This window comes from Sander lucioperca, chromosome 10 (genome assembly GCF_008315115.2).
Source record: "Sander lucioperca isolate FBNREF2018 chromosome 10, SLUC_FBN_1.2, whole genome shotgun sequence".
NCBI classification, from domain to species: Eukaryota; Metazoa; Chordata; class Actinopteri; order Perciformes; family Percidae; genus Sander; species Sander lucioperca.
Genome location: NC_050182.1, coordinates 33,093,420 through 33,113,983, shown reverse-complemented (window position 1 = coordinate 33,113,983; position 20,564 = coordinate 33,093,420). Strand labels below are relative to the sequence as shown.

The following is a 20,564-nucleotide window of genomic DNA, read 5'->3' as shown; positions in this document are numbered from 1 at the left end:
GTAAATGAAAACTGCTTTGTGAGGAAGCAAATTCTTAACCTTATGCCTATGTGGACATTGAACTGTCTATTATGTTTGTTCAGGTGCTACATCACTCTAGCCCAGGCTCTCGGTATGAGTATGGGTGGAGCCCCTGCTGGTCCTGCAGGAACAGGTAAGACTGAGGCCTAAATGTATAACCTTGAGGAACAATGTGACTATGAAATAGCGATTTTATCCAATTAGAAAACTTTCTAACTCCGGATTTCCACTGAATGCAGAATGTCTGCGGACCAGCTCCACTGCATGTTGGCTGCGTGCTCCGCCGTCCGTCAATACCCACTAGGTCTGGATTTGTTGCGGCCATGACTGACAGCTGTAGTCACGAGGACCCACAAGATCTCGCAAATTTACGTAGAATAGAACCACAAAACCAACAACAGTTTGTTTCCATCCAGAGGAGTAGAGGGGAAACAACTCTGTGCTGTGTTTTCAAGGTGTAGTGCAGGGAAATATGATCCGCCGTGAGCACGGTGTATTTTATTTTGAAAATTAACCAGATGTTTTATTTTGTTACTGTGCTCGACTTCCTGTCCCGCACTATCTGAATTGTGCTGAATTGCTGCAGAGCTCTCTCTCAAAATAGAAGCTCTGCGTATCTGCTCCGGAGGGCTGCGGATCGCCGGAGCTGGGACGCAGTCGGAATGCAGCCATTCCGCAGTCAGTGGAAATACACACATTGACTTTAATGGAAACCTAATGACTCCGCCGCCATTCCGGAGCCGTTCCGCAACCGGTGGAAATTGGGGGTTAGGCAGGAGGGAACAGATATTACCAGTGTTGGGCAAGTTACTTTTAAAAAGTAATTAGATTAATTACAGTTACTAGTTACTTCTTCCAAAAAGTAACTAAATTAGTTATTCAGTTACAAATTATGAAAGTAACTAGTTACTTCAGAAAGTAACTATTGCGTTACTTTTAAGTAAATTTTTAAATGCTCAAATGTGACCCCACCTCCAACCCTCTTTAATGGAACTTAAAATACATGTGCATATTCAATTATTTATGATAAATCTGAATATTATAATGAAATGGACACTTAATACGATACATTATTAACAGAAACAATGTACACAAATCTAAACTATCTTAATGTTGCTGTGGGACAAAGTGAGACTAACCTCCAATCAAATGCCATGTATGTAGATATTATGTTTATATAGTGGATCGATACAAATAACACAACACCTCAACAGGCTTGTTAAATTATGCTTGTTAAGTACTATACCAAAAATAAATAACAAATATATACACTCTTTGTAGTGCAAATAACGTAAGTGGCCTGATGTTTATACTTGTGTGCTGGTGTGTGCGTCGAGCCGGCATGTGTGTGTGTGTATGTGTGTGTGTGTGTGTGTGGGGAGTAGGTGATAGAGCGAGGGAGAAGTGAGAGAGTGACGCCGATTAGCTCTCGAGCGAGTACCGACTCTAGAGTCGTAAGAGAAACAAAGTGTCTCCCCTGTTCTTTCTGACCACGGTGGAAAATCTGTAGCAAGAAAAGTTAACCCTCTCCTTGATTTCATAACGCCATACCTGTCTCTCTCTTGTTGACTGACTCGCTTGTGTTGTTCTTGTGTGTCCGACTCAAGGGGGTAAGCTTCTCCTCGGACCGCGAACCTCCTATGGCGCCATTTTAATGCTACAAAGTTATCACCCCCCGTTAGCATTCCATTGACTGCCATTCATTTTGGCGCCACTTTGACAGCGAATAACTTTACATCTGAAACGTTTAAAGACTCTATTTGTCCATTGTTTATTTCTAAAGAAACACGACAATGTATAAAAGGCTCCATTACCTTGTACCTCACGTTATGGCTCCGTAGCAGACGTTTTTGTTGTAAAATAGGCTAACAATTGTGTCATAACCACGCGACTTACTGTCGCATAGTAGAGGAATTACCGTATAATACAGGAGAAGCGTGCAGGCAGTTTCGTCTCACATTAGCTGTTTAAGTGTAATTACTAATGTTAACTAGCATTTTAGTTAGCAGTAATTAGCCTGTGCCTATGTTATCTCCTTACATATACCTACGCTCTCCGTCTCTGCAAGATTGGGAATGATTGAGATTTCTCTTGGCACAGCTACCAGAAGACTTACAACTTTCAGACACGTTGCTCACGGCACATTTACGTCGTCTCTCTCAGTTGGAGGCTGCGCAGTAACGCTCAGCGCTCACCAGAAAAGTGCTTCTAAAGGCCTTCACTGGTCTCCGTCTAGAGCAACGGGATCTGTTGGTCCATTCTTATATACAGTCTATGGTCCAACTATGCATGCTTTCGAACACCCACCCAACTCTACCTCTGATTGGCTTACAATGACATTTTACTCAACCTCAGCCAATCGTCAGCATGTATGCGCTTGCGTCGTGCACTGCCCACTAACCAAGGAAGAACAGTAAAAAAAAGTATTTGCCTCTCGGCTCAGACTCAGAGATCTAGTCTGATGAAAAAAACAGCTTCAAATATAGTAACGCACTGCATTTTTGGCAGTAACGGTAATGGCGTTATTAAGATGGGAAGAGTAATTAATTAGATTACTCGTTACTGAAAAAAAGTAACGCTGTTAGTAACGTTATTTATAACGTCGTTATTCCCATCACTGGACATGACACTGGTGGTATACTGGTTGATAGAGGATGGGACTTAGGTCTCGCATACACAACATGCCACTAATGTGGCAGTAGTAAGCTAAAGTGAAATGGCATCAGGAATATGTAATAGTGACAAAAACATACATTGACTGCATCTCTTTATCTGTGGTCTTGTCCCTTCTAACATTAAATGCGTGATACCTAACCTGGTGGTCGGGACCTTCAAATTAAATCTCAAGGGGGGTGAAATTATGAATGAGAAAAGAAAAAAGAAAATAGATGTCCCTGATACACAATCTTATTTTCTTTTTTTCTTTTTTAACATAACTAGGTGGTTTTACTTTTTCAGACTCAGATCAAACCAGACAATTATCCAAATGATCAATCAGAAAAGTCTTTGGTGGAACTCATGGACATACTGTACTGTATGGAGCCTGTGAAGAGGGCTAACAATGCTTCATTTTAAGGGATCACAAACCAAAAAAACGTTGGGATCCAATCGACTAAAGAGATACCTTTAGTAGGTGTTTTGGTTGGAGAATTTGTTTTAAAAATTGTTGCACCTCATGTGACAGATCTGCCTTTTGTTATTAGGTAAGACAGAGACTACCAAAGACATGGGCCGCTGTCTGGGAAAGTATGTTGTGGTCTTCAACTGTTCTGACCAGATGGACTTCAGAGGATTGGGAAGAATATTCAAAGGTAAGAGTCACAAGGCAAATTGGTGCTACTATTTTATTGCAAATTAAGCAGCACCAGAAAAAGAATAGGGATAGAGAAAGGGTAAATGTTCTGGGCAAAGCTTGAGGGGTTTGGAATGGAGTTGTACGTTTCATTAATTAGCAACAGAGTGACCATACAGTTGCATGTGTCTGTATTCCAGGTCTGGCTCAGTCTGGTTCGTGGGGCTGTTTTGACGAGTTCAACCGCATTGACCTCCCAGTTTTGTCGGTTGCGGCCCAACAGATTGCGATAGTTCTCACGTGCAAGAAGGAACGTCGCAAAAACTTTGTCTTCACTGATGGAGACAATGTGGATATGAGCCCCGAGTTTGGCATCTTTCTTACAATGGTCAGTGACACAACAGTGCCATTATTTAAAGATTTTGATAGAGAATGCAATTCATGTTGTTGTACTTATATAGTCTTAACAATCATTTTTCTTTTGACCGATTTAAAAGGGGATACCATTCTCATGGTATTATTTAATTTTTTGAAAACTGAAGAAAATCAAAGTCATAATGTAATGCTTTGCAGTGTTAGGTTGTCTGTTGTAGAAAGTTACAGGTAAAATAGAAGCTGGCTTAAGCACCTGGGTCTATGGAGCAACTTGGACATCACAATATTAGCTGCTGGTTTTACAAATGAAGATACATTTTATTCCAAGCAAAAAAACCTGTTCTTGTCATAGAGAGCATGCAATAAATCACAAATAATACACTTTTCTAAGATTAATAATTATAATTATAATTATGAATTAATTAATTAATTATTAATAATTAATAATTATAGATAAATGGAATTGACCTGGACCATGTCTTTCACAAGTCAGTACAATATTAAACACCAGGGTCTGCTTTTTTATTAATAATATTAGCTGGCTGATGTTTTTATACTCTTCATCTAACAGTTAGATCACTTTATCTGTGTGTGTGTGTGTGTGTGTGTGTGTGTGTGTGTGTGTGTGCGTGTGTGTGTGTGTACACGTCTATAGAAACAGTGATCAAAGGCGAGCTCTGTAGAGAGGAGGGCCATAGGGATTTAACTGAAGGATAACGCTTGCTATGAGCTTTAATGATGTTCCAGCATTAACTTAAGATTTTGTGTAGTTTTTTTTTGTATAGTAAATAAATCAAAACTCAGCAGGAGCACATATAGGTGGTAAATTGTACAAATTGCATACACCCTGATTTTCTGTCTCATGTTGTCCACATGTGCTTTTTGTATTTATTTAATGTATTATTTGTAACAGCATAATCTGAGATCTAAATGTTCTATGTAATAAAATATGCAAAATTACATTTCCTCATAATAATCATTAAAGCCCCATTTAAAACTCCTCTTCTCGCTTTTCTTTCCTGTATTATCAGAACCCAGGTTATGCAGGTCGCCAGGAGCTTCCTGAGAACCTGAAGATTAACTTCCGCTCTGTGGCCATGATGGTTCCTGACCGTCAGATCATCATTCGGGTAAAACTGGCCAGTTGTGGGTTTATCGACAACATGGAGCTGGCCCGCAAGTTCTTCACTCTTTACAAGCTGTGTGAGGAGCAACTCTCCAAACAGGTAAACAATAGATGAGATCGGAGTGCAAAATGTGAAACGTTTTCTTCTTGTGTTACATCATTAAAAAATGTATATGCTTTAGATTTTTGTTATAGTGTTCAGATGTTAGCCTTTACTAACTTTTTACTGCCCTGCCTTTTGTCTATATACAGTATTGAGATATATATATAGTATTCAATGACAAAGCCAAGTTTTTGGTTACTAAGCCTTTAAGGCAGGGCTCCAGACTAACTTTTTTCACTAGGAGCACAGTGGCCCCCAACTGAAAATTTTAGGGGCGCAACCAGAAAATTTAGGGGCACACACCGTAAATCAACATGCTAACCAAATATTCACATTTCTACTAATTTCCACTGTATTACTAATAAATACTTTGCTAATAGATGCAGAAATTACAATGTGCTGTTTCAAATTCAGTGTCACTTTTGAAGATGCTCCCAAACCCATCCCTACAACCTATTAAATTGAATAATTATTAATTTCTTACTCACTGTAACTTTTATTCTTGTATTTGTATAATCTTTTTTAGCCTGTTTTATTTTCATGACCGTTTTTAATTGCTCTTTAATGTTTCATGTAAAGCACTTTGAATTGCCTTGTTGAAACCTGAAAGGTGCTGTAGAAATAAAGTTGCCTTTCCTTACAACCTCAGTCAGTCACCAGGGCACAGAAACCACTGTTGTGCCTGCTTAGGAAATGTAACGTCAACAGCACCGCGACCGCTTTCGGCTCTCCATTAATATATCGCAGCAAACGCTGTCTGCGTGAAGTTTTGAAAAACTAACCACACTTGAAACAACTTTATCGGTATTTCCGTGTCTCACTGTGACTTCAACAAAACTGCAGAGCCGACGTAGTTTGCACCGTCCGCAGCTATGCGTGTGTGTGCGAGTGTGTGTGTTTGTGTCAGAGCTCCGCTCTCTGTCAATTTTCAGAGAGGACAGATAAGCTTGAGTTTACGCGCTCTCAGGTACCGAAATTTCGACGTTTAACGTGTAAAAAGGAGGCACATGCACACACATGTGCGATTGGATGTAAAATTCAGTCGCACACTCTCAAATTTTGGTCGCAAAATGCGACCATTTAGTCGCAGTCTGGAGCCCTGCTTTAAGGGAATCTCCAGGCTCAAAATGGGCATCACAATGTAGGGGTCACGGTCTCTGACTCAGGTCTGTGTTTCATCTACAAGCTAGTTCTTGGTTTTTGAGTCAAATTATTTGTTAGGCTGTCATCTACATTATTATTTAATTTGCAGTGAAGATTATTAGAATATGTGTACATGCGTGTTGCAGAGGCTTGCTGAAACTGTATAAGAATAGATAAAGAGGCAGTTTTACACAGCTGTCTGCAAACATATCATGATGAATGATGAATTAATATTTGTGATTGTCCAGGTTCACTATGACTTTGGCCTACGGAACATCCTGTCAGTGCTGCGAACCCTGGGAGCAGCCAAGCGAGCCAATCCCAGTGACACAGAGTCCACCATCGTCATGAGGGTCCTCAGGGACATGAACTTATCTAAGCTGGTCAGTCTAGAACAGAATATAATACAATGGAGCATACTTTTGATTTGCAAAACGAAATTGAATAATAGAACAATTAAAATTTGTTTTGATACATTTTCATCAGCAGAACATTTAAATAAAGAAGAATAAATTAATGAATACAAATTAAAGTCAGTAATCAAAGATACTAGCAATAAACAATCGCAAGAATATCAAGATGAATCATTGTTTTTTTGTAGGTTTCTGCTAACTTGTGTGTCTATGTATACGCATGTTTGTGTTTGTTAGATCGATGAGGATGAGCCACTCTTTCTGAGCTTGATTGAGGACCTCTTCCCAGGCATCCAACTTGATAAAGCAGGCTACCCTGAACTAGAGGCTGCCATCGACTTACAGGTACAGTAGGGAAGGGAGTGACGGATGAGTTGTCTCTGCTTGCAAGGGAGAGAGAAATACTGTAGGATAGAGGGATGGAGGAATAGAGGGAGAGAGTGAAGAAGGACAGAGGGATAATAGAGGGTGAGAGAGAGAGAGAGAGAGAGAGAGAGAGAGAGAGAGAGAGAGAGAGAGAGAGAGAAATGAGGAAGCTGAGTAAAATCCGACAAAACACTACTGGACTGTGAGACATCTTTCAAATATATGGCACCCAACGGCATACAAATGGTATCTGTTACCATTTGTCGAGGACCTAACCGAAGTGTGGCAAACACGGTGCAGAGATAATAGAAAGTAAAATGTTAGGTCTATAAATGATATCCTTATGTTTGTGTCTTTGGTGCATTTTGTGCCTTCATCCCTGCAGTGATGTACGCTTGTCGTAATTATCTCGTTACATGTGTGATTCTGTCAATACATTACAATATACTATTCTAACGGTATCATCCAGAACACGTCATAATGCTTTGTACTTTATATGCTTAGTGTAATGCTAAGTCTGTGTATACTGTAATTATGCTCCCTCAGGTTGAGGACGCAGATCTGATCAGTCACCCTCCCTGGAAGCTGAAGGTCATCCAGCTGTTTGAGACTCAGAGGGTCCGACATGGCATGATGGCCCTGGGGCCCAGTGGGGCTGGAAAGACAACTTGCATACACACGCTGATGAGAGCTATGACAGGTAAGATTTTTTGTACATTTTGAAATATGTTCAGGAAAAGAGAGACAAACTTGTGATATACACTGGCTGATGTTGAAACGTGTGTGTCTGTGTGTGAGGGACAAAGACAGACAAAGCAAAAATCATCTTTTCTGCCTTTAAACTCCTTTCAACTTTTGACACCTCACAGATCACATGTGCAAGTTATTGTTATTGTTTTAATACATTTTGCGTATTAGATATGCTTACTTTACAAATGTAGGAGTTAATGTTTCTGTCAATGTCTCTCAGAGTGTGGTCAGCCTCACAAAGAGATGCGCATGAACCCAAAAGCCATCACGGCACCTCAGATGTTTGGTCGATTGGATGTGGCCACAAATGACTGGACTGATGGCATTTTCTCTACACTGTGGAGGAAAACACTGAGAGCAAAGAAAGGTCAGGTTGCTTACTTGACATTGGTTTCATACTTGGAGGTGAGCTGAGCTGACATTTAGAATATACGCAATTATAAATGAGCATTTGTTGCAGACAACAGTTCTAACTCATGTAAATGAAAACATGTTTTTTTGTAAACTAGAGAATATTAATTCTCTACAAACATTTGGTTAACATTTGCATTGTATAGGTTAAATGTAGTAACTGCTTTATTGGGAAGCATGGCTTCAAAACAGCATCCTCTCCGCTAAGTTAGCATAAGAGGAATAGAGAAAACATCCCAAAGAGATCCCTACTGAGTTAGAAAAGTTCAAAGCAGCACCAACAGCTGTTTTATCTTCTGCTCAGCCCTAATCCTACACACTTCATTAAAAATGTATGTGTGCATTGGTGTGAATATACATTATGTCTTTGCTTTTATGTATCAAAATATGCATTTGATGTATTGGGTTTAAGTTTTCATGCTGTTATGCATATCTTTGAGCAGGATGCATTTCATAAGTTTGTCGATTACCTTTGCACAGACGCTTTGTGTACATTCTGTTCACTTGTGCAGCTTGTTGCTTTTAGCAAAATCCAGTAGAAAAAGTGGGCCATGTGGAGCTGTTACAGGACCCCTGAGTTAAGTATTCTACAAGGAAATGAAATGCCTTGCACCTGGCGCAGCGCAAAGCCCGAGGCAAGTGTCTTTGCTAGTTTAAGACCGACGCCCATCCGTGCACCCATGGGCGTGCTGGTCTTACAGGGAGGTCTGTTCAGGTGCATTCTTTGTGTATTGTTATCTTGAGGCAGCCGAAAGTGATCGCGCCATTGACCAACAAAAACCTGGTCTAAAGTCAATAACGCAGCATTTCATTGTTATTTTAACAGCATATTAGTAAAATGCGCCTAGGCACGTGCACACGCACGCGCACTATGCTTGTTATAAAGCTTTCACTTCACGCACGAGCAGATCAGTTTCTTCACCTGAAAATCTCTCCTTCCTGCTTAGCAAATCCACCATCATAATAGCAATGCGCCAAGGTACAAACGCGCCTGGCTTTTAAAGGTCCAGTGTGTAATGTGTTTAGTTATTCATTATCAAAATCTGTGTTGCCCGTCCACAAACTTGTCCTTTTTCATGAATATTTACCACCACCATCAATTCCAAGTATTCCCTTTGGCTTGGAATTTTACATTTGCCATTCCATGAACTGGGGTAGATGCCCCAATATATTAATGCGCCATCTTGAAATACGTTAGCCGGTAAGGGACATACAGGACATACTGCTCAGCCTTTTGCGTTTTCGCTGTCACATGATAAACTCACAGGTGCTGCTAATGCTGCTAATGGGTATTGTAGCTTCCCGGCCCCGGCAAGTTTGAAGAAGGAAACGTGGAGGACCACACATATTCAAAATCCAAATTTCAGGAACAGGAGTCTTCTTCTTCACCCAGAAAAAGAAAAAGGATATTGAAAAGAGCAAGAGACCGGCTTTTTGAAGTGTGAAGGCTAGTAATACCGTAGCTGTAATACGTACTTTGAACTGCGTGGTGCGAGAGAGTTGATTGCGATATATGATCTCAACGCTAGATGGGAGAAATTGGACATTGGACCTTTAAAGGGAATGGGAGATGCCACTCTGATTGGTTTATTGCATTTTAAGCCCAAAACACACCTATGATTAATTAAGACACTAAGTACAACCCTTTTGAACCATGCGCCTGGCACACTGACTGTTTTTTTTCCACCGTTAAACTAGCAAAAGTGTATTTGTACACGCCCTGAACGTACCTGCGCCAGGCCCTTCACTCTGTGCGCTTAGATCGTTAAAATAGAGCCCTGTATGTACATTGTGATTCAACCGATGCAGCAACAGCATCCCAAGCACGATTTATTTTAAGAACTTCTGTGCGGAGATGCAGCTGATGATGGTTCATGTCCATGAAAGCAGTCATATTAGTAATTCATAATTTTGACTTCAAACTGTGAGTCCTTTAGTTTTAGGTCAATGATGACAGAGCAAAATTAAACATCTGCATACAAACAAGCTTCATATTTGCGTCACATGTTGTGGTGTTTTGTATTGGAAGTTTTGGTTGTCTTCTTACTTCAGGAGACGAAGTAACAAAAATACTTGAAGTTCAGTTCTTGTGTACCCTGGAAATCCAGAGTTCTCGCGAGAGCACAATTTAAATTTGCTCAGCGAGTCACTCTGGCATTGAGTAACGATGCTCATTAACTATGCCCTTGTAGCCGAGCTGCACCAATCACATCGGAGTATCTGATATAGGTGGGCCAGAGGCGAGCTAAACAGATGATGACAGTTTAATCTACCAGTTAGCTCCGTTGGTAGCTACGCGTATGGGGCTCTGGATACGTCACCCTGTGTATTGTTGTCAGTGGCGGTTTTTGGCACGGGCGAAGCGGACAGCTGCCCGGGGCGCATTTTTTTATGACTCATGGGGGGCGGCACGAGCACTTAAAAAAAAAAAAAAAATCCTCAAAGCGGTTTTCTACTGTATTATCTATCATTTCACCGTGTGGGGAATTGGCAAATTTGCGCCCCTGCTTGCTGAGAAGGTGCTGTGCGCACACTGCACAGTGAAGCTGTGTGAGAAGGGGAAAGGGAAGGGGGGAGCGGGGGACAGTTCACCTCTGGGTCTAACGGGTTGCTGGGCATAGGCGCCGATACCGTTGGTGCTCCGCTAATACTGAGCATCACAAGCTGATCGCGGTTATGTGTCAGTTAAACTTTTCATCTCCAATCCTATCCTGAGTTGAAAGATAGCCTACTTCACGGCTTTATTATCGAGGTGATAGATGTGTTCGTGTCAGCCGTCTGAAATGCAAACATTTTTTGACTACCTTTTTTTTTAAAGGGCGTGCGCCCGTGAGCATTCAATAGGGGAGCAGATTTCATACAATAACATCATTGATGATTTTGCATCAAGGAAGGCCAGAAAGGTCAGGTTTTAGTTTTAGTTTGTGTTTTCTGTTCTTAGTGCAATAGTGTAACAGTTAGATTCTCTTTACTGTGTTTTCACATTTGTGTGATGAAGGATTTGTGCTATTTAGAATAGGCCTATTTATTCTATATTTTATTTCTATATTATTCTTAATATTTTATATTATTGTTGCTTTCTGCTATTGTTACAATTTTTATATATCTTATTGTATATATTTTTGGCACATTTATATATATATATATTATAACAACATAAGTGAAAGAAAATTATATTTCTCAATTGCACAAATCTTTCATAGGAACATTTGAAAAACACACTTAAGAGAATCCAATTATTTAACTATTGCAATTACAACAGGAAACACACTTTTTAAGGTGCACAATCTCCACCTCCAACATTGGGGGGGGGGGTTGGAGGGCGCTCGAAGGGGGTCTCGCCCTGGGTGTAATTCAATGTAGAACCGCCACTGATTGTTGTGATTGGTCGTAGTGTTATCCAATTGCGTGCAGTGAGATTTTCAAATGCATGCTTGGTGCCGCCCCTGGAGTTGGGCCATTTTCATTACTCAATGTCAGACCCTTAATCTTTCGGATTTGTGTCTGGATTTCCAGGCTAGTTCTTGCGCAAATTATGAGGTTGTTTTTGTATTGTAGAACCAGACCAGATGGGCAAGGTGGCATTTTGAACTCCCTACTGAGCACACACAGCAGTGCACCTACAATCTACAATCTATTTTATTAACAGTTGTGGTGCCAACCTTCTCCATGTACTAAATGCATATTCAGAGGCCTTTTCATTCTGCCAAGTAGCAAGTTATTGGTGAAAGCATCAGACAATGCATCTTATTATTTTCATATCCATGTAGACAAACAAAAACACTGTTTTCTATCTCAGGAGAGCACATCTGGATAGTCCTGGATGGACCAGTCGATGCCATCTGGATTGAGAACCTAAACTCAGTTTTGGACGACAACAGAACTCTTACGCTGGCAAATGGAGACCGTATACCCATGGCTCCCAACTGTAAAGTGGTTTTTGAGCCACATAACATAGACAACGCCTCTCCAGCCACCGTCTCGCGCAACGGCATGGTGTTCATGAGCTCTTCTGTGCTCAACTGGAGCCCCATACTGGAGGTGAATCGACTAACTAAATAAATTATTTAAGATATTTTTGTTTCCCTACACACAAAAACTGAAAATTGTGGTAGTTATGGTCTGGTAGATAACAGTATGTACTGTACCTGTAAAAAACCATCCAGATCTAGTGCCACAAGATTTATCATATCATTGTTCTTTTATGTGTATTTTTAATATTTCACTACATTAGAAAATCCGCATTTACTGTACATTACTAAGTTACATTTTCAGACTTATCAAAACAGAGGAAAAAAAGTCATAAATATCAAAATCACCGAATTAAAAACTCTGTATAACCCAGGTTCGGATATCAAGATCAATAGTAATCAGCTGGTTTGGGTCAGAGGACTTGACATTTCTGCTGAATCTAAAAATAAACCTCACACGACTGGGCTATGGTTTGGTACATACAGGTCACACTGTGTTTTTGGAGACTAATGTGATTTATGTGGCTGTTCTTCTCAGGGCTGGTTGAAGAAACGCTTCCCCCAGGAGGCAGAGGTGCTAAGGGAGCTCTTCTCCTCCTCCTTCTCTGAGCTCTATCGCTTCAGTGTGCAGTCATTAGAGTTTAAGATGGACATGTTAGAGGCCTTTGTCATCATGCAGTGCATCAACATGCTGCAGGGACTCATACCACCAAGGGTAAGGTTACAACTCTTCTGAATTCCCCTCCATGGGACAGACAGCACTTAATGTATATTTGAATGATGAAGAGGTTAATTCCTACTGCCAAAATAAAATTAATGCTGGAGTAAAAGGGGAAATGCATTTGTAATAACTTGCTGTTCTAAGAAAAGGCCAAACCTGTTGGCTATTGGATAGACTTAAGTAGTAGATCTGTGACGTGAAACTTAAGACAGATGTAAGCTTGGTACTGCAAGCTTGGTACTGCATAGATAAGTGAAAGAATAAAAGAAATGCACCTCATGCCCAGTTTTCAGTCCAAACCAACTGTAACTCACCATTTTGACACCATCAGTGAAGCTATAGTAAAAGCCCTAATTATGTCCACTTCATGTAATTAGAACGTAAAACCAGCAACAATAGATTTTATTTTTTTTATCTTGCTTTTTTTTTTAAAGTTAGTGGGGTTGTAACCATCATTAAAATATCAGCTGATCAGTAATAATTAGGTAATACAGGACCCAATGGTCTAGTAGCTTTATTTTAGATGAGACATTTTTTTTCCTGTGAATTCAGTTAATTGTTGAGGGTCCGTAAAAGTTTGCGGTCACCTGTTGACATGACCTTTTAGGCATCTATTGTGACCATGTCAGGTGTTTTATGCACTGTGTTATATGCTGTATTCTGTATTCTTTTTGTATAAACCTTGGGAAAAAGTAAGAGCTCAGCTATATGTATTTTTTTCTAAACTTTTGATGTGCTCCACTTCTCTATTAAATTTGTTCTGTGAACAAAGTCCTTGATCTAAAGTAGATGTTACTCTACAGGAGCAGTGTGGTGAGTTATCCAGAGAGCACTTGGAGCGGCTGTATGTCTTTGCCCTAATGTGGAGCACTGGAGCCTTACTTGAACTGGAAGACCGGAGGAAGATGGAGATGTGGCTCAGAGGGAACGACAGTATACGTCTAAACTTGCCAACCATTCCTCAAGACAGTGACGACACCATGTTTGACTACCATGTCACAGCAGATGGTATGCATGCATTGATAAACAGATATTATCACTTTTGGTGATGCTAATAATCAACACGACTGTCACTTTATGGTGCTTTTAATCACAACACCGTCACTTTATCAGGACCACTCACACATGTATCCTGTATACTTTCTATTTTTTTATTTTATTCTTATTTTAGTACCTCTTATTATTACTTATTACTTGCTATGTTAGCTGTGTTTATTTCTGTTGTTTCTGTTGTACTGCTGCAACAACTGAATTTCCCCGCTGGGGATAAATAAAGGTGTATCTTATCTTATCTTAGATTAGATGCCAGAAAATATCGAAGCTGCTCCTTGACAAGCAGAAGCATTATGCCTCATGTTGCACTAAATCTTGCAGCAGGTGTATGTTTATCAAACCTACAGTGAAATATGAAAATGTTTTTTTTTTTTCAATTTTCAATTGGAGGACAACTTAGGAGTGTCACTTTCATATTTCGTGCTAATCTCCATCTTATTATTGCATGCACATTTATTCTTCTTCCAGGTCAGTGGGTCCACTGGAGCACCAGAGTGGAGGAGTACATTTATCCATCGGAATTCACCCCAGAGTATAGCTCCATCTTGGTCCCCAATGTGGATAATGTTAGGACAGACTTTCTAATTAAGACCATCGCCAAGCAGGGCAAGGTGAGATTTGCTAATAAAATAACTAAACGAGTGTATATCTGTATACTGACAGTCAAAATTGAAAGTATAGATCTATAAAAAAGGAGCTGTGAATAGGAACATTTAGTATACATCTCCCTCTTCATAGTGTCTTTAAGGCTTATGGTAAGGGTTTTAGAGAGGGTAGCGGCCATTTAATTTCTTCTCTGTTGAGTGTATAATGCTTCATTTATTCCAGTTTACAGCTGAGTAGCACACTCTTTAGATCAATAGCATGGCAGCATGGCTGGATGCAGCACAGATCACCTAAAATAACCATATTAAAATAGTGAGGTCAATGCTTTACTTGAGAGCCCATCAAATGATCCACCATGTGGCATTCATCAGGAGCAACTGTGTTTATTTGTATGTGTGCATGTGTGTAAGAGTCATTCAGATTCATTATGCCATGAGAGGAGAGTGGGGAGATTCTGTATGTTGGTGTGTTTGTGAAGAGGTGGTTTGTGTGGGGGTGATATTTTACTTTGGAAGCTCCTGAATTCCATTTACTTTTACTGATAAACCTACTTTTTCCAGAGGCCCATGGATCTAAATAGTGAACAAAAATGTATTGCTCGAAAAACATTTCATTATGTTAAGCTGTGACTAAGTTCCGTGATATCAATAGCTTATATGGCTGGTACACAGACAACACCTTTAACCCCTGAACGCATTGTTTTAACAAGTGGATCTGTAAAAACCTATATGTGTGTAGCCTGCTGTACTTAGACTCACACAGGACACAATAACTTCTTCGGGCTTCGTTTATTTTTGTAACATTGGCAGGTCCTTGCAATTTAACAGAAAGGCCAAAACCAAAAATAATTAAAATTTTAAAATACGGCAGTGGGATTAGGACACTGACATAGAAAACAAAATAAAACAATATAAATATACCTTCACAATAAACTCCAGTTGATTCTTAAATGTACAGTTTGACTTAGAAAACACTTAAATTTTACAGAATACAGACTCTGAAAAACGGGCTTCACCAGGGCGCGCACAACTTCACACACTTGTCACTCAAGCAGTTGTTGTACTTTACCAATAACCACATACAATAGCATAGGTGAGGCTTTATGCATGCTAACAATACCTTGCTAACACATGGAAACACTGCCGTCGGCCGCTACACATGAAATCCATCGACATCCATCCAAAGTCAATCTCATCTATAACATATCCAGTTAACAGATTAACACAGATATCATTTTAATCTTTTGTACATACGTGTTTTTAACCAGTTGTGCAATATTTACCTATTTATTTCACACGATTTACTCTGGCATTCTCCACTGTGCTGTTTCTCTGATCGGCCCGAAAGAAAAAGAGAGTGACCAAGAGACACCTCGCAACTCTTGGCATGTGACACCGCCACCTAGTGGCTGGAATAACTAACTAAAAATTGACCTTCTGCCAGCGCACAAACAAACGTATGCACATTTCTTTCATTTTTAGAACACAAAACACATACTGAAACAAACCAGAAATAAATGGGATGGGGGTGTTACAACAAATTCACCCCTCGGCTACATGTGAATAAATGGAAACAAAAAAGTAAAAGCGTTTTTTAATTTCGCTCTCTGTCTCTTTTGCTTTCTTGAGGGGTCTGTTTGGACTTTGGAGTGCATATGTCATTTGTTAAGCAACAGCCATGATAGATTATAGTTTTTCAATGGTTGGAAGGTGCTCAGTAAAATTGGGAGGACACGACAAATTTAGTTTCCGTCAACAGTTAAAATCTCAAGTTCAACAGAATAATTAACTGTGTTGCCATATCACATTGCATAGAAATTACATTAACTGCATACACTGTAGAGATTTGTCTTACATGAAACTTTACCCTGACAAAAAAGTATTTCCCCTAGGCTGTTTTGCTGATTGGAGAGCAAGGAACAGCTAAGACTGTTATCATCAAGGGCTACATGTCAAAGTATGATCCTGAGACCCACATGGGGAAGAGTCTCAACTTCTCTTCTGCCACCACACCACTCATGTTCCAGGTAAAGCAGATCCGTCTGTTAACTTTCCTCTTAATTACTTTAGGTTTAACAGCTGGCTGTCTCATTCTCTGCAGTTTCATCGAAAATGGATGCTTTACATCTGTGGTAACTTGTCATGGATTGTCATGGCCTTGCGAAGTAACATTAATCAATGTCTAGTCTGATTAATAATGTGCAGGCTGGATGGAGGACCACTGTCTTTTTCCTGTACATGTCTAAGCTACGCATTGATCAAGCTGTTACTGTGGATTATTTCTGAGTGGAACTTCAGATCTGTCTTGTTTCTGTCACCATATGTGTTGTCTTTTTTTAATTTACTCCCCTGTTTCTCTTTTAGAGGACTGTGGAAAGCTATGTGGATAAGAGGATGGGGACCACTTATGGACCCCCTGCTGGGAAGAAAATGTCGATTTTTATTGATGATATCAACATGCCTGTCATCAACGAATGGGGAGACCAGGTCAGGAATCATTTTAACATCAATTAATTGAAATATTAAAAAATAACCTTTCACTAGCTACCTCACTCAATAGTAATTTTCTAGTTATTTCCCTTGTTTTAAATCCAATGAAAGATAATTTCAAGTCAAATTTATTAGATCTAAGACAATTTAATTTCACACATTTCTGTGACCTATTTAAATGATACAATTAAATGAACTGATGATAACAGCAAAGAAGAATGCTAATGTAAACTAATAACAAATAGACCTCTTCTTGATTTAAGGTTGCTTATTTTGCCCATCACAGGTGACTAATGAGATTGTCAGGCAGCTGATGGAGCAAAATGGGTTCTTCAATCTGGAGAAACCAGGAGAGTTCACCAATATTGTGGACGTTCAGTTTCTAGCAGCTATGATCCATCCAGGAGGAGGCCGTAATGACATCCCACAGAGACTGAAAAGGCAGTTCTCCATCTTTAACTGCACCCTGCCCTCCAATGCTTCCATTGACAAGATATTTGGTGAGTAAAAAGAGTGTGGTGGAATCATTATTGATGTTTGTTTTGAATCAAATAATTTGCTTAAGGTTAAGGAATGTGTTATCAAACTTGATATTGATGATACTACAGTGCCAATTTACTAAAATACTACAAATACTGAAGTGACTCAAAAATTATCAATAATTATATTGTATGTATTATATTGCTTTGGACACTTCCCAACCTTAAACTACCCCATCATCGACTCTATTATATAGGTGTGATTGGTGAGGGCCACTTCTGTGCACCTCGCGGTTTTGCCGATGAGGTTCGAAACACCGTGCCCCGTTTGGTGTCTCTGACCCGCCGTCTCTGGCAGTTGGTCAAGGTCAAGATGCTTCCAACTCCTGCCAAGTTCCACTACATCTTCAACCTGAGGGATCTGTCCAGGATCTGGCAAGGCATGCTCAATACCAACGCTGAAGTGGTCAACTCTGTCCAGGTAAGCTTAATTAACAGGTTTTTATTTGATTGACCTTATTTCTAAAATGTCACATAATTAAGAAAGATGTTTAACATGGTTGGACTTCTACTGGTTGGAACAGATTCCTTGACTATGTACAGTATATAGGGTTTATTAGAAGAATGCATGTGTATGACAAAGAATTCAGACAGGGAAAGTATCGCTAAAGTGTCTAAAATAATTAAATCAAAAGTTCAACTGACAAAAACACTACTATAAATAAGCCTAAATAAGTATCTCTCTGCACCATCAATCCAAATGCAAAAAGGTCTTGTGTATACACTCCAAATATTCCTACCTTAGTTAAAATACACACTACTGCATTCAAATGCTGTTTTTGCTAAACTGCCTGTTTTTAATTACTATGGGCACCATGTCATTTGTAGTCCTGTGAAATTTATATTTAAAATTGTTAATTGCTTTTTAATTTGTCATACCTGCCCATGGACTAAAGGTGGAAATTAGCAATTGTTGCTATAACCTGGCCCAAGACATATTCTCTTGTTTTAACAAGTTTAATGTTTATTTGTGCATTGTCCTGTTTCAAATACATCAATTTCCAATGCCAATTCCAATTTTAACAAAGTTTTTATTAATTTTTCATTGCAATTACAATTTTCAACGAAAATGAGAGCATTGACACAAAATCATAATTTCCAGGTGCTGATGGCATTGTGGCAGCACGAGTGCAGTCGTGTGATAGCTGATAGATTTACCATGCCTGAGGACGTAGAGTGGTTTGACCAGGCTTTGGCGAAACTGGTAGAAGAGGAGCTTGTCGAGGAGCACAAGAACATAGTGGACTATGGACGAGACAGATACTTTGTCGACTTTCTACGAGACGCACCTGAGGCTACAGGTACTGATTAGTCAAAAGGATACAGCACTGAAACATTTCAGCAGTGTTGTTGTCTCTTTAAAAAAAAAAAAGAGTTTGCTTTGTATTTTGATTATTTTAACGTAAAATGTTCTTTCCTCACAGGGGAAGAGCCAGAAGATTCAGACTTTGATTTACCCAAGGTGTACGAGCCTACTGAATCATTTGAGAGTTTAAAGGACCGCCTGAACATGTTTCTGAGCCATTACAATGAGAGCATCAGGGGTACAGGCATGGACATGGTCTTCTTTCAGGATGCTATGATACATCTGGTCAAGGTATTCGAGACTTTTATCATTTAGCCACATTATTGTGTTTTCTAAAGTTTTAAATTAGTAAGAATAGATATCACAAGCTTGTTATAGATTAGAACAAAGTATTCTGACAGGGGAGTGAATATGTGTTTTAAATGAAATTAAAATGTGCATGTGTAAAAAACAAAAACACGCAGCCAAACTCAAAACAAACTCAGAGACAGAGCACCTCATTGGAGTCGTGCCCCTGGCCACCAGGCAAATGTTTCTTATTGAATGGTCAAGCTTCTTGCATTTGAAAGCCCTTAGATGCGCTCAGACAGCCTTAAAGCCCCAAAATATCCTGCCAGCTGCAGCCCTTTAAAACACTTGCTTGCTTTCTCACTTTGCACAACATCTCCCTTTCTGTCTCCCTTGCTTTTTGCACTTCCAACTTGTCACATATATATATACTCCCGTTCATTTTATTTATTAATTCTAGTGTTATGTGTATGTTTGGTTTTGTGTATGTAGGTGTCGAGGATAATCCGGACACCTGGAGGTAATGCCTTGTTGGTGGGTGTTGGGGGTTCAGGCAAACAGAGCCTGACCAGACTGGCCTCATTCATAGCTGGATACAAGATCTTCCAGATCACTCTCACACGGTAATGCTCCCCTACAATAGGCGTATATGCATGAACACACACATCTGCAACATGAAGTTGTTCAGATTCCATGACTTTGTATAATGATACAGAGTCACTTTATAACAAAAAAATGTAGTCGATTTGAGTCAATTTGCAAAGCTATCCCTAAAGTGCTGCACCATGTATCGCTGGCTTGCAGTTATTTTCTACAATTACCCTTAACATGCAATAGCATAATGACAGGCTGTCACTCCTGGTCTCTTTAATAATATTGAAATATTGAATCATCCCTGGAAAAACTACAAAAAAAGAAAAGAAATCTACCTTTAGATATGAAATCAAAACCACCACACTCTCTTTTTTTTTTTTTTTTTTTTTTTTTTTTACAGAGTATGAATATTCTGTCTCAGTTCTGACATCTTTCCGGAGCTGCAACATAATTAATTAATTGCTAGGACATACGTCTTCTGTATGAGACAATATAATTGTCTCCTATGACACTCTTTTCAGTGCAGTTGACTCTCCTTTGCTTTAACTGTGTCCTTTTGCTCTGCTTGCTCTGTCCTACACTTTGTCTGCCTCATTGTTCTGTCTCACTCTAGCCTCCATCTCTCTCTGGCTCTCCCAACCTGTCAAATGTTTTTCTTCCTCAGTCCCCATGTGCATTTGTCGCCCTCATATTTCCAGTCTCTTGCTTTTTTCCTGACAGATTTTAGTGTTTGGTATTAATATGTATGAGCCTCTGGACTTCATAGCCCTGTTGGCAGAAAACAGGCACCTTGATTTTTTTCTCTCTTTCTACACACACAGACAGTTGCCTTTTCCATGCACATCCAGTACAGTTATGTCTCTATTTCTCATGCAGACTCAATTCAACTCTCATTCTCTGAAACCTAACTTTTTCATTTCCTTCATGTAAAATATCCCTTTTAAATATTACTGTCATCCTGACTGTGTTATTCTGTTGCTTCTCCTGCATGTAGTTT

General features: G+C 39.6%; 1 protein-coding gene across 3 annotated transcripts in view; it reads left to right on the top strand.

Annotated features, from left to right (window-relative positions):
• The window catches only part of dnah5 (dynein, axonemal, heavy chain 5), a 116,349-nt gene that overhangs the window by 39,837 nt on the left and 55,948 nt on the right, over window positions 1–20,564 (top strand). For all 3 annotated transcript variants that reach the window (XM_031298634.2, XM_031298635.2, XM_031298636.2), the window contains 19 exons: window positions 84–154; window positions 3,225–3,332; window positions 3,514–3,701; window positions 4,720–4,914; window positions 6,309–6,443; window positions 6,711–6,818; window positions 7,386–7,539; window positions 7,810–7,956; window positions 11,800–12,041; window positions 12,510–12,686; window positions 13,496–13,700; window positions 14,214–14,356; window positions 16,243–16,377; window positions 16,715–16,837; window positions 17,127–17,340; window positions 17,577–17,800; window positions 18,482–18,680; window positions 18,804–18,976; window positions 19,466–19,596. In XM_031298634.2, coding sequence (XP_031154494.1) covers window positions 84–154; window positions 3,225–3,332; window positions 3,514–3,701; window positions 4,720–4,914; window positions 6,309–6,443; window positions 6,711–6,818; window positions 7,386–7,539; window positions 7,810–7,956; window positions 11,800–12,041; window positions 12,510–12,686; window positions 13,496–13,700; window positions 14,214–14,356; window positions 16,243–16,377; window positions 16,715–16,837; window positions 17,127–17,340; window positions 17,577–17,800; window positions 18,482–18,680; window positions 18,804–18,976; window positions 19,466–19,596 — 3,072 coding nt within the window. The remainder of the gene's footprint in view (window positions 1–83; window positions 155–3,224; window positions 3,333–3,513; window positions 3,702–4,719; window positions 4,915–6,308; window positions 6,444–6,710; window positions 6,819–7,385; window positions 7,540–7,809; window positions 7,957–11,799; window positions 12,042–12,509; window positions 12,687–13,495; window positions 13,701–14,213; window positions 14,357–16,242; window positions 16,378–16,714; window positions 16,838–17,126; window positions 17,341–17,576; window positions 17,801–18,481; window positions 18,681–18,803; window positions 18,977–19,465; window positions 19,597–20,564) is intronic.